The sequence below is a fragment of the Ornithorhynchus anatinus genome, chromosome 1 (genome assembly GCF_004115215.2).
Source record: "Ornithorhynchus anatinus isolate Pmale09 chromosome 1, mOrnAna1.pri.v4, whole genome shotgun sequence".
NCBI classification, from domain to species: Eukaryota; Metazoa; Chordata; class Mammalia; order Monotremata; family Ornithorhynchidae; genus Ornithorhynchus; species Ornithorhynchus anatinus.
The window spans coordinates 83697161-83712201 of record NC_041728.1 but is presented as its reverse complement, the minus strand read 5'-3'; the positions used below and the strand labels follow the sequence as shown (position 1 = coordinate 83712201).

Here is a 15041-nt window from a genome sequence, read left to right as displayed (position 1 = left end):
TCTACTGAGACTCCCAGACTCATCACTTACAGACAGAGGAGAAAGATAAAGGGACAGCAGTAACACTCCTAACTTTTCATTTTTCAAATGTTCAGAAAGTCATGACACTTTGGACCAAGGACTGCCACTATTTTTTACTGAATTCAGCCCTGTAATTTCCTCCCTGTTTGTACTTTCCTCTCCCCAGTATTCCTAAATTGTAACTCCTGTGAGTCAGGGCTGACTGCATCAGTTGTCCTGTATTGCTTCCCTGTCCTTGGCACAAAGCTCTGCACAGTAAGCTCACCCTCTAAACTATAAACCCATTGTGGGCATGGAACGTGTCTGCTAATTCTGTTGTATTGAACTCTCCCAAGTGCTTAGCACAGTGTTCTGCACATGATAAGCATTCAATAAATACCATTGATTGATTGATTGCAAGCATGTAAAAAATTTCACAAAATAGAGAAGTGTCACTATGTGCCTTGGACTCATTATTGTCTTAGCGATGCAGTACCTGTATCTTTGCTATAAATGCTAAACTATCTTTCAGGCTTACATGTAGAGAAACAGGGCTGACAGGCCATTTTTAAAAACCTTTTTATGGTATTTTTTAAGCTCTTATTATGAGTCAGGCTATCTTCTAAGTTTTCTACAAAAAACATTCAGAGCATGATTCTTTCTCCTCAAGAACATCCAGTGGTTGCCCATCCACCTCTGCATCAAAGAGAAACTCCTTATCATTGGCTCTAAAGCACTCAATCACCTTTCCCCTTCCTACCTCACCTCACCTTACTATTCGCCTACTGCAACTCGGCCCATACACTTCTAGTATTACTCCTCTAGTACCAACCTTCTCACTGTACCTCGACTTCGTCTATCTCTCCACCAACCTATTGCCCACATCCTCCCTCTGGAAAGGCCTCCCTCTTCACATCTGAAAGACAGTTACTCTCCTCCACTTCAAAGCCTTACTGAAGGCATATCTTCTCCAAGAACCCTTCCCTAAGTCCTCTTTTCCTCTTCTGCCACTCCCTTCTGCATCGCCCTGACTCGCTCCCTTTATTTAAGATCTTACTATTTGTCAGGCTCTGTTCTAAGTTTTCCACAAAAACATTCAGGCCACGATTCCTCTCCTTAAGAACATCCAGTGGTAGTCCATCCAACTCTGCATCAAACAGAATCTCCTTACCATTGAGTTAAAGCACTCAATCACCTTTCTCCTTCCTAACTCACCTCACTATTCTCTTCCCAGCCCCATAGCATTTATGTATATATCTGTAAGGTACTTATTTATATTAGTGTCTGTCTCCCTCTCTAGACTGTAAGTTCATTGTGAACAGGGAATGTTTTTGTTATATTGTTATATTGTATTCTCCCAAGCACTTAGAAAGTGCTCTGAACACAGTAAGCACTCAATAAATATGTTTGACTGACTGACAGTCCATATCCCAAATGAGGCTCACAGTCTGAATCCGCATTTTAATCATGAGGTAACTGAGGTACAGAGAAGTTAAGTGATTTGTCCAATGTCACACAAACAAAGAAGAACAGGAAAAGATATGACCTCATGGCTGATTCACATATCTTAAACTGGGACCCACTTTGGCAAATGGTTGTCTACTATTTGGTCATTCAATAAATGTCTATGTCCCTGTAACATGATGCCTACCTCTTTTACCTTTCTTCTGAAAAGTTAAACCCCTAACTGACAAATAACTCTTTCTGCAAAGTCTGCATATTCCCTCTAATTGCAGAGCAATAATGATGGTGATTGTGACAAATTACTGGTCCTACCCCTATGAATTAATGGACCTAATCCCTAGGTAGTGGTTAAACGGATCACTTTTTCCTCCTCATCATCATTTTTCCTTAATATTTACTGAGCACTTATTGGAGCCAGGCATTTTACTACCTGCTAGGATGTAGTAAAATACAAATACAGCTAATTAATTAACCTAAAAGATGAAATAAAGAAGCATAATCAAGCACAGATAGGTGGTGGGCTGATGATGGCATCACAGAAGAGGGAGACTTTAAGGAATAAGAGGTGTGTGACTTGATAGGTAATGAATTAAAGGTGTGTCTATCAGTGAGGGATAGCATGACCTAAGGAAGAGAGGAGCAGGAGCTGGAACCAGTAATTATCTTGACAGGTTGAGGGGAACAGGAGATAAAAGGGATAAAGACAGGATAAGGTGCACAGATACTGAGCTTAAGGAAATGTGGCCTAGAGTGGAAAGAGCAACGGGCCTGCAAGTCAGAGATCCTGGGATCTAATCCCGGTTCCACCACTTGTCTGCTGTGTGACCTTAGGCAAGTCATTTCACTTCTTTGTTCCTCAGTTCCCTCATCTGCAAAATGGGGATTTAAGCCTGTGTGATCCTATGTAGGACAGGACCTGTGTCCAACATAATTATCTTTATATAGCACTTAGTACAGTGCCTGGGACATAGTAAGCGCTTATCAAATACCACAATTATCATTATTATTATTATTTTTATGCCAGCATCTAAGAAAGTCTAAGCTTGGTTAAACAATTTAAGGCAAATAATTGAAGGCAAATTGAAAATCTTTTAGAAGACTTTCATTACGAGGATGTATTTTGCCATTGGAAAGCCTCCATATATTTTCATTTCATGTCTAAATTGTCTGTGTGACTGAACACACACACACACACACAAACACACACACACACACACACACAAACACAAAATACACAAATAAATGAAAATACAAAATACAACTTATTTTGAAAGATGACACTAGAGATGGTGAGACTATATGAATGCATGTGGCTCTGGTGAAAAGGCCTAACACAACTAATATTTGATTCCATATTTTGTAGTTCCTATCCTATATTTAAAAAATGTTCATTCTGCCTTCCATGCTTATTTTATCCCCTGTAAGTTCATCATACAACAGTTTCTTGGGAATCCAGCTCACAGCCCATTCTCTTTCCATGTCCTTCCCAGAGAAGTTATCTCCAGGCTCCTTAAATCCTACGATTTCATTGTGGAGAATGGTGCCCTACATTTTGACATTAAAATGGCTTCTAGGAAATTCTTCTGGAAGACATATATTCTGTTCTGTTGTAATTTCTTGACTTGCAGCCATAAAGAAGTCTGGATGGACATCAGCCCTACTTTGTAAATCTTTGATTTGCTATGAAACATACTGCTTCACTGCTAATGTGCTCTGTCAAAACTTTTTTTTAAAAATAAGAAAATAAATGAGGCTTCTTTGAGCCTTTATATTCACTTATCCTGTATTACTTGGTGGTTTATTGCCTAGGAAGCAGAACTTCTGATTCTACATTTTCTCTGCAATGGCCTCAAAAGTAGTCTTCGGCATATTGCAGTTTTTATTGTATAGACATTTTTATTGAATAGATTTATTGCAAATGGAAATTAATTTATCCTCTATTATATTCATTATTTTTAAATAGAAAGATGAAACATAAAACCCTCTTGTTACCAAGGTTGCAATAGCATACAATTATTCTTTTGATTCTAGATATCTTATTTTTGGATCTTACACTGCACATATATCAAGAATAAGACCAAATAGCTTGGCACTACTGGGAAACCAGAGGTCAGAACATGGAATTTTGTTCAGGGGTTGAAAAGAGCAACTGATGCTCTTCCCCTCCTCCCCTAATTCCATCTCTGTCCTCTTACTGTGGAGCCCCATACCTCCAAGTCATTCAGATGCCCACCAAATGCTGGCCACTGATGCACCTGATTGTGTCTTAAATCCAACTCCTCATATCATGGCTGGCTACATGTCTCCAATCTCCACTCTGCTCCCCCTTCCCATCACCCCAGACTTTATGCCAGTGTATCCATAATAGGATAGCAAAGTTTTCTCTGTAGTCTTCATTACATTTTTCCATTTTTCGCTACACTTCAGATGTGGCAGTGACTTAGAGCTTTGCTAAAGGCACTCCTTGTCCAAAATAAATGGCATATATAGTATTATGACTGATCATGATCTATTGATCTACTGAAGGCAAGTAAACAAAACCTTTCTTGAATTCTTCTCAAATGATTTCTTGGTAGATAATCCTGAAAAAGGATATAGTTTGGGGTGTCAGAAACATATTTTGTACTTTATGTTTCAACATCCTCTCTCTGTCTTTTACCTTGAGTATAATGCTTTTCTTCTATTTTGCTCACTTCTCTGACCACTGACATTCACATTCCACCTTTCCTTTGATTCTCTGATATCTCCCCTGGCCATAATAATAGTTTCCATTAAGTTTCTAGTGAAAGTTATGAGTGGCACTGAGCCTCAATTTCAGTTTTTCCACTAATTCCTTGTGGAAAAATGTAAGTACTGAGGGATAAGTGAAAAAAAACACCTTTTTAATTAATTAGAGATGAACGTCTCCCGTACCTGGCTTGCTTGTGGAGGATCAGAACCTTCCCTGACAGGGCCATAGAACACAGGGGGATTACATTAAGACAAATCTTAGTCCAACATAAATTAGAGTGTTATTTATTGAGTGCTTACTCTGTGCAGAACTGTCCACGGGACAGTTTGCAGTCTAGAGAGGGAGATAGACATTAAAATAATTTACAGATATGTTTGTAAGTGCTTTGGGGCTAAAGGTAGGGTGAATATCAAGTGCTTAAAAAGTAGAGATACAACTGTACTCGTGACACAAAAGGGAGATTGAGTAGGAGAAATAAGGGTTTAGTGGGGGAAGAACTCTTGGAGGAGATGTGACTTTAGTGAGACATAAAAGTGGGGAGGAAGGTGGGCTGTCTTATATGAAAAGGATGGGAGTTTCAGGCCGCAGGGAGGATGTGGGAAAGAGGCTAGCATTGAGATAGGTGATATCAGGGTACAATGAGTAACTAGGATGGTGTGAATGGAGTGAAGTTCGGGCTGGGTTATAGCAGGAAATCTGCAAGTAAGGTAGAAGTGGGAAAGCTGATTGAGTGCTTTATATTTTATGGTAAGGCATTTCTACTTGATGTAGTGCTGAATGGGCAACTACTGCAGGTTCTTGAGGAGTTGGGAGATGTAGACAGAATTTCTATTAAAAAATGATGTGGGCAACAGAGTTATATAAGGATAGGCATGGAGAGAGAGATGAGGCAACATTTCAATTTTAACTGTCTCTACCACAAACTTGAGGAACAGTGACCAAGGGTTTTAACATTGACCTTCCTCATTTGTGATAGACAACAGTGATAGCAGTGATTCCTAGGAGTCATCCTGAAGAATTACAATAAAAATGACTATTAAAACTTAGAATTTTCAATAGGACAATGCCATTAGTAATGTTAAAATAAATAATCACTAATGTCAAGAATAGTTATTTAAATCAGTCTCTGAGCAATACTGCTAATACACAGGGGAGTAAAAGTGATGCCAATTTCCTATGTCCCTGTTGTGTCACATCACTCACAGCCAGCTTAGCTTAGTGGCAAGAGCATGGGCTTGGGAGTCAGAGGTCATGGGTCCTAATCCCGGCTCTGCCACTTGTCTGCTGTATGACCTTGGGCAAGCCACTTAACTTCTCTGTGCCTCAGTTACCTCATCTGTAAAATGGGGCTTGAGACTGTGAGCCCCACATGAGGCAACCCGATCACCCTGTATCTTCCCCAGTGCTTAGAACAGTGCTCTGAACATAGTAAGCGCTTAACCAATACCAACATTACTGATATCATTATTATTACCTTGTAGTTACCCCAGAGCTTAGAACAGTGCTTGGCACATAGTAAGCACTTAAATACCATTATGTTACAAAATTTTGGAGGAGAACAGTGTGATGCAGAAGAGCTTTTGAGAAAAGCAGTAAAATTTCCACAGGATGAGAACCTTTAGAAATAGGTCTGAAAGATTGGTGGCAGGGTTTTTCCACAGCTATCAAAATAATTTTCATGGGTAAATATTTCATTTCTGCTGATTTATTTTAATTCAACAATATAAGGCATCACTAACCGTAAGCATCTTTACTTCTGATTCAGCCAGAGATGTCTGGTATAGAAGTAACTCATAAAATGTGGTTTTACATATCAGGGAAGAAAGAATTCCTTCTACCTTAAAATGAGCAGTTTTTATTCCCTGTTGGAAAATCATCTGGAAATGACTAAAGAAACCTTTACCTTAACAGTTTTCTGTCTGAGAATGAAGTACATTTTGCTTAAGTTGCAATTTTCCAAAAAGTTTATATTCATTATGTGTCCAATGAGAAGCAGTGTTTTCTAGTAAATAGGGTACGGGACTGGGGGACAAAAGGGGTTCTAATCCCTCCTCCACCACTTGTCTGCTGTGTGACCTTGGACAAGTCACTTAACTTCTCTGTGCCTCAGTTACCTTATCTGTAAAATGGGGGTTAAGACTGTGATTCCCATGTTTGGACATGGACTCTGTCCAATATGATTAGTTTGCATCTAACCAAATGCTTAGTACAGTAACTGGAATACAGTAAGTGTTTAACAAATACCATAAAAACTCTTACTTCTTACTTACTTCTTACTTACTTCTTACTTCTACCACGGCGCATGTACACACACAGACACACACACACACACACACCACACACCCCTAGATGAGTGATGGAAAATTTAAATAATTTCTGAATTTCTATTAAAATGTTCCTGTGATTCATCTGTGTGTTTTTTTCCAGAAATTCACCCTAACAAAACCTCTTCCCTTTCAAAGACATAAAAGAGATACCATAACATCTACAACCAATTTTCTGGTTATTTTCCCTTAATCGCAACCCAAATGGCTTATGCATGCCTAACAATTTTTCCCAATTTTCCCCCCTCCATCTTTGGATATTATGTCAGAGTTTAAAATTAAATAATTCATTAAAAACCTGTCTAGAGGGAAATGATCCTGCTCTGAGCCTTGGCTCTCTACACTCCAGGGGACAGGGATGGTGTGAGAAACAGTGAACCTCAGTTGATACCTGGAGTAGCTAAAGCCACTGTGACAACCTGAGCACAGCAGTCTGGCATTCTAGGGCCTTTCTACAACTGATGTTCCTGATTTCTTCAAAATGAAGGCATAAAATATGCTAATAAATTCTGTGGGAGATTGCTGCTTAAAAATGAGGGGGAAACCCATTGATGGGGTGCACATTTATTTCATCCTGGTAGGGCAACCCCACAACTTAGCCCTCTCGGAGTTTCTCATGGAAATTTCAGCAGGCTGAGTCAGGGAGGGCTGGGGCAGGAGCACAGGCCTGGGAGTCAGAAGGCCAGGGGTTCTAAACCTGCCTCCACCACTTGTCTTCTGTGTGACTTTGGGCAAATCACTTTACTTCTCTGTGCCTCAGTTACCTCATCTGCAAAATGGGGATTGAGACTGTGAGCCCCACATGGGACAGGGACTGTGCCCAACCCAATTTGCTTGGGTCCACCCCAGTGCTTAGTACAGTGCCTGGCATATAGTAAGCGCTTAAAAAAATCATTATTATTATTAATAATACATTTCCTGAGAAGAAAATGGCCTACTACTTTTATGGTGAAATGAGGTCAGTCACACTTTAAGGAGAGAGATCCTCCTATTTGGAGGCTTCTCAATGACTGACAGTTTTCAAACTTTCATATAAAAGTGACCATTTCCTTTCTTAAGTGATTTAAGACTTTGTTTCTGCACTGCTAGTAAAGAGAGGGCAAACTTATCCCTCTAGACTGTAAGCTTGTTGAGGGCAGAGAATGTGTCTACTTATTGTAATACTGTAGTTTCCCAAGAGCTTCATACAGGACTCTGCGCACAGTAAGTGCTCAATGAATACTATTGAATGAATGAATGAATGAAGGCAGAGGGAGGAGGCAGTGTAGAATTCCCTCCAAAACCAGGTCAGGTGTTCTGAGTGGTGTTCCCCATACTTTCCAAGGGATTGGCTTCTCTGGAGGAGCCTCTATAAGGGTCCCTCTGGGTTCCAGACCTGCTCCTTTCCTTTGACTCACACCTCTAGGACTGGAGATAGATTTGGGCTCTGTCTGGTCCAGGACAAGCAGCGGCAAACAAGACTCATCTCAGACACGTTCACGGTAGGTTCCAAAATGGCATGGGGAGCTCAACAGGCAGATTTGCCCACCAATCAGAATCTGCCTGGGAAAAACAGAATCGTATACCAGTGTTTGAACTGGAAGAATCTGAACAAAGATGCTTCCTCTGTGTCACAGATTACCAAGGAACTGACTCCTCATGTACCCTCTAACACTACACTTGGCCACTGGAAAATTGAGGTCTTTGTCTTCACTACCCATCTGAATTTTTAAATCTTCTGTTTTCCTGCAGCAATGGAGTTACAAAAATGAACTTCTAAGTGTGAGGAATTAAGAGCCCTGATTATCTGGGAGAAGTTGAGTGAATTTCAATCCCATCAGGACCACACCATTTTGCCTTTGGTGTGGAAACTACTTAAGTAACGGTTGCAAAGGAGCGTCAATGGAAGGAGTGGAAATAGGAGTACATTAATGTGATTATAAATATAAGTTTCAGGGAGAGGTTTCAGTTCAAATAATATTTCATTTTTTCCAATACTAAGGGGATTTTACTGCTTAGAATAGAGAACTAGATTCCACAGGGAAGTCAACTCTTGCCAGAAAGTATGTTAAAAACTTTGGGAGCAGAATTAATTATTTCAGTCAGTTACTAGGCTAATGTTAAGTAAATTTCAGTTCCAATAACTTTCTATGAAGACTAGCAAACAGCAAAATTCTTGAGCCACCACCTGCTCCTTAGCAAAGCTCTCAGTAACTGTCACTTCAGCTCCTGTTGTTAATGATAATAATAATATTTGTGGTATTTATTAAGTCCTTACTACATGAAAGATTCAAGGTAATCAAGTCCCAAATGGGGCTTACATTCTAAGTAGGAGGGATCACAGGTATTGAGTCCCCATTTTGCGGATGAGGGAACTGAAGCACAGGGAAGTTAAATGACTTGCCCAAGGTCACACAGCTGGTAAGTGGTAGAACTCAGGTCCTCTGACTCCCAAGCCACGCTCTTTCCACTAGGTCTTCCAATGTTATAGACACTATCCTTCCAATGCCAGTACCTCTGCTTCGTTGGCATTGTGAGTGTGCTGCAGTGGACATATTGGTCACATTTTTATGTTTGGATAGGATTGCACAACCAAATGAATTATTTTTGTCAAATGGATAAGTGTGTATGTGCGTGGGTGTGAATGTTAAGCCCAACGTGATCAAGGTGAGAAAGAGAATCTTTCAACAGTTAAAGCAGGGCAGTAGTTACAAATTGCCAGTTTTTGTAGCCTCTTGGTCCTAACCATAACCACCACCTTCTACTGCTTATCCCACCTTGGCATGAGAAAACAAAAGCATCCTTCTTCAGAAATAGTATAAGCTCCCAGAGTTCCCCCATAGCACAGATTCCTGTGGAAAAAAATAAAAAGAAATAAATCAAAAGGAGAGATGGAATATATTAAATGTCTCTGTGTGATTTTCACAAAGACTCTTTTTGATTTTCATTAGGCCTTCTCAGGTTTCTTCAAAGCCCTGGGTATGAAGCATATTTTTTTAAATGTCTGTCTGCTTACTAGTTTCTCGGATTTGATTACTTTGATCACTTGGATTATGACCCTGCACAATTTACCACTCCATGAAATGTAATTATTGCTGCACTGCATCCAGAAAAGAGAGCCCAACTTAATAATAATACACTATTACTACTATAGCTACTAGTCCTACTAATGTTAATATTTGTTAAGAGTTCACTATATGCCAAGCACTCTACTAAGTGCCTGGGTATATATATCACAATTGGATACCACAAAATCCCTGTCCCTCATGGGGCCCAGACTAAGTAAGAGGAAGAACAGGCATTGAATCATTTTACAGAGGAAGAAACTGAGGCACAGAGAGGTTAAGTGACTTGCTTAACTTCATAGAGGAGGCAAGTAGTAGAGCCAGATTAGAGCCAGGTCTTCTGACTCCCAGGCCTGTGATCTTTCCATTTCCAAAAATTGTTGCTGAGGGATTCTACCACAAAATCAAGAGAAACATTATGCATGCTAAACCTACAGTAGCTGATAGTTTAAAATACTACTGTATTTGAGAATCCCTAATAAACTGCTAGTAGCATACATTTCAAATTATGTATAATTTGGCTCTTCATCAATTTAAAAAATTGATTTACTAAATCTACTAAAATATATTGAAGAAGGAAGGAACAAACTGAATCACTTGCCATTCCAAGAAATTCAATGCACTCTAAATTCTCTAAGTGATTGGAAATCTGGTGGCCAGGAAACTATGGATTTCTTTAGGTCTTCCATGAAAGGTTTTCCTTTGACTCACTGAATCCACTAGATGAAAATAATGTTGCCTGGATAGGTAAACCTGATAAAGACTTGTAAAATGTCATGTTCAGTTTCCCCAGCCCTATAGCCTTTATGTACATATCCTTTTACTCTACTATTTTCCCTCTTTGTAAGCTATTTTAATGTCCATCTCCCCTGTAGACTGTAAGTTCCTTGTGGACATGGATTGTTTCTACCAACTCTATTGGATCGTACTTAATACTTGAGTGCTTAATACACTAAGTTCTCAAATACAATTGATTGATTGAATGATTGGTTTTATACTCTGCTGGCCATTGTAGAAATTGCCAATTTGACTACTATTATTCTTTTGGGGAGGAGGAGGGGTGCTTTTAGTCACTCCAGAATCAACATCAATGGGCTAAGATAGCAGTTAAGAGCTAAGGAGATACTTGGGCCCTAAACCTCACACTATGAATGGATATCACCCAGCATGACATATTCATCTACTTTATATAGAGCATAGGCACTATTACCCAGTGTACAACAATTATGGTACTTGTCAAGCATTACTATGTGCCAAGCACTGTTCCAAGCACTGGGGTAGAAACAAGTTATTAATCAGGTTGGACACAGGCCCTGTCCACATGGAGTTCACAGCCTAAACTGGAAGCAGTAGGATTTAACCCTCATTTTACAGATGAGGTAACTGAGGCAGTGAGAAGGTAAGTGACTTGCCCAAGGTCACACAGAAGACGTATGAAAAAGCCAGGTTTAGAACCCAGGATCCTCTGACTCCCAGGATGTGCTCTTTCCACTACGCCACACAGCTTCTCAGCAACTACTTGCCCTGTATATGTGGAAACAAAGTACAGTTAAATGTTTTAAAATCTTGCTCCATCTACAAATTCAACAAATGGTATTATGAATGTATGAGAAGCAAGTATGTAGAAGAAGCAGTGTGGCTTAGTGGAAAAAGCATGGGCTTGGGAGTCAGAGGTCATGGGATCTAATGCTGGCTCTGCCACTTGTCAACTGTGTGACTTTGAACAAGTCACTTAACTTCTCTGTGTCCCCAGCTACCTCATCTGTAAAATGGTGATTAAGACTGTGAGCCCCACATGAGACAACTTGATTACCCCAGTGCTTAGAACAGTGCTTGGCAGATAGTAAACGCTTAACAAATACCATCTTCATCATGAATGTATACGCTGTTTCCTCTTTCCTTAAAAACACTTATTTTTGGCACCGAAATGTCCAGGATGAGAATAATGTGTCTTTTTACTAAAGAGAATTAACTGTCTATAGAAAGTACTTGTGGTTTCACTTTTCACCCAGCTCCATAAGAATGTCATTATCGGCTAGAAGGTTGAAGTACTGAAGAGAGAGAAAATAAAATGACTCCAACAGGGAAGAGGAAAGAGTGAATGTCACCACAAGAAGAAAAGCAAATCACCACTGACTCCCTAAGAAAAGCCTATAGGGATCGGTCACGGTCTTATATCCACAAATACAAGAACAGACGATCATTGTTTAAATTATTTATAGGCATAAGACTCAGTCTGAGAATGGGCACCACTAATTGGCCCCCTATCACCATTCAGTTTATACTGCTTTGTCTAGGAGACAAATAAAATCAATTTTCAAAAAGTTCCAAAACCCATTTCAATACATCATCCAAGCTACTGGGTTCAAAGAAAATGTTACCTTTATCTATCACTATAAGGTCTCAGATGAATACTTGAAATGTGAAAATGACATTTTTGAAGAATTAAGAAAGTAAAAGGAAGCTGATGCTTTTTAAAAATATTGAATAATAATAACAATAACAATTTTACAGATAAGGAAACTGAGGCACAGAGAAGGTAAATGACTTGCCTAGATCACCCAGCAGACAAATGACAGAGTCAAGATTAGAAACCAGATCCTCTGATTCCCAAGTCTAGTGTTTCTACTAGGCAACACTGCTTCTCTAAAAAGATGTTCTTAAAAAAGACACCCAAGATACATAGGAATACAGAAAATGTCAGGTTTGTTGAGTTAATATCCTGGCTGTTGAGACCTTACTTTACCTGTTGAACTAGAAGCACTCAGCTTTCATATTCATTCATTCATTCATTCATTCATTCGTATTTACTGAGCACTTACTATGTGCAGAGCACTGTACTAAGCGCTTGGAATGTACAATTCGGCAACAGATAGAGACAATCCCTGCCCATTGACGGATCTTAATGTCTTTCTATCTCTACAGATCATATTTATTAATACTTGAATCAACTACCAAAAGTGGAAAGATTGATCCCCTTTTCATTAGTAAATTTCTGGTGTTTAGAGATTCAGTTTTTATATGTTTCTGATCACTAGCATATACAATAAACATGGTGAAAACAATGGCTTTATTCATTTTTTTGGGAGTTAATAAACATATCTGTTTGGCAGCCTTAGACCTAGCATGTGTGTGAAGCTCTTTGTACCTAACTAAGCTCTTTATGGGCAGGGAATGTATCTATCAACTCTCTGGTTTTGTATTCTCTCAAGTGCTTAGTACGGTATCCTGCACAAAGGACACACTCAGTAAATACCATTGACTGAATAAGGGATACTTCTTAAGCTCCCATAGAACTGACTTCAAAGGTTGCATCCTAAAATCTCTGGCACTCTTTGCATACCATGTCTTTTTCTTCCCAACACCAGTGAAGCAGATTAATAATAGCTTTTGTAACTGCATCGGACATCACCCTACCCCTGGGATATGAACTCTTCAAATCAGATTCTCCGTAGGTCTGAAAAATCTGAAAGCAATCATTATCTAAATATGACTCTTCAAAATAGCCTATTGGTATGATTAAAAGTAGTACATGTATGAAACAATCTAGACCCAATGCACTACCTATTACTTACAAAATGCTTTTGCTTTATTTTTGTTTGGTTTCATTTGAAGGAATCTGTCAAATATGCCTATAAATAATTTGGTTTCATTTGAAGGAATATCATTAAACAGTAGATTCTATGTCTAGGAAGTTAGAGATTGAAATTCCTCCTATGCTTCAATTATTCACACTTAAATTGCATCACAAGCCATACAAATTCATTTGCTATTACTGATTAGATAAGAACTAGTCAACTGATACATTTTACCTTAAAAATCTATGTATGTTTAACTAACGAGTACAGAACAATGATTCACCACTGTGCTTACCAATTATTTCAAGTGGATGAACCCCGATTTTGGTAATATAGACCTTGGTTCTCTACGGAGAGCCTGGGTAAATCAATCAATTGTACTTATTGAGAGATTACTGTGTGCGAGCACCATACTAAATGCTTGGTTCTGTTTTGTTGACTGTCTCCCCCGTTTAGACTGTGAGCCCATTATTGGGCAGGGATTATCTCTATCTGTTGCTGAACTGTCCATTCCAAGTGCTTAGTACAGTGCTCTGCACAGAGTAAGCACTCAACAAATACGACTGACTGACTGAATGAATGAATAAATGAATGAGACTACAATATAACAGAGTTGGAAGACACACTCTGTGTCCACAAAAAAATAATGACAGAAAGACTGCATTGCTTTTTCCTGAGCCCAGCATTACACTGATGACCAAATCCTGGAGTAATAAACCAGATTAATTTCAGGCAGGTGGCCAAAATATGTTTACTTATTTAGTTTTTACAGACCTCCAGCACTGGAAATTCCACAACCTTCCCGTTAGCCTGCTTCAGCCTGTAATCCCTCCTTCAGTCATGCAGTCTTCTTCATGTCTAACTCAATTATTTTCCTGCAATTTAAGTGCTTTTCTGTTTGTGTTGTCCCCAGTGAGGAGAACTCCTGGTCAGCAGTCTCCACATAAAAGCCTCCATCCATTATCATCCACTTAATCGTCTATTTTTTCCAGGTTTTATATACCCAATTCCTTGAATCTCTACTTGTGGAATCTATTCCAACCCTCTGATTTTTTTAATCACTTTTCTCTGGGTTTTATGCTCCCATTTTTAAACTGCAGTGACTAAACATATATACAGAGTCCAAAGAGGATCTAGTCATTGCAAAGGATAATGAAAGAATGGCTTTCCCAGCTCAGATGGCCAAAGACTCCCCAGAATTAAAGAAAACCCAATATGTCTGGGATTGAACCTCTTAAGGGTAGCTTGATGCTGATACTGGCCTTTGGAATTATCTGAGTAAATTTCACCTGATGTCTCAGTGTCTCAATTTTCTGACTGTAGTCCCACACAGGACAGGGATCTGATCCGGCTACACTGTCAATACTTAGAACAATCCTTGTCACATAGCAAGTGCTTAACAAATACAACAGTTTACATTATTATTGTGATAGACAGTTTTTCCAGCCCTTTGAATTGAATAAGGAAAGAATACCACTCAAGCCAAACTGTTCTCCCTTGAGAAACAGATTTTAATTGCCCAAGGGAGCATTCATGCTGATCATCCCCAGTACACAGAAATAAAATAGCCCTGGAATTTCAAACAAAACTATAAATGTAAACACAAAGTAATTATTAGTAAATCTGAAATAATATGAAACATTAAAGTCATCTGACCTCACTTTATGAATCTCAAAATGTTTATGGTTTGGATGCAGAAACCCTTTTTACTTTTCCACTCTAGAACTTCCTTTGCTAAAATATCTGAAGCTATCTCCTTGGCCTGACATTTATCCAACAACCGCCACCCCACCATCAACTAATCTCAAAAATTTTATACAGGATTTTAGAACCACTAGCCATGATTAGGTCCTATTTCAACAGTTAATCTATAACTTAGAAGTCCAAAATCCATCTTTTA

The 15041-nt window shown here is 39.0% G+C and overlaps 1 protein-coding gene across 23 annotated transcripts in view; it reads right to left on the bottom strand.

Annotated features, from left to right (window-relative positions):
* RIMS1 (regulating synaptic membrane exocytosis 1) overlaps positions 1 to 15041 on the bottom strand; it is a 531371-nt gene that overhangs the window by 347644 nt on the left and 168686 nt on the right. Inside the window, exon 2 of one of the 23 annotated variants that reach the window (XM_029063785.2) lies at positions 9276 to 9350. The exons of the other annotated variants lie outside the window; for them this stretch is intronic. Coding sequence (XP_028919618.2) covers positions 9276 to 9350 — 75 coding nt within the window. The remainder of the gene's footprint in view (positions 1 to 9275; positions 9351 to 15041) is intronic. 23 annotated transcript variants of the gene reach the window in all.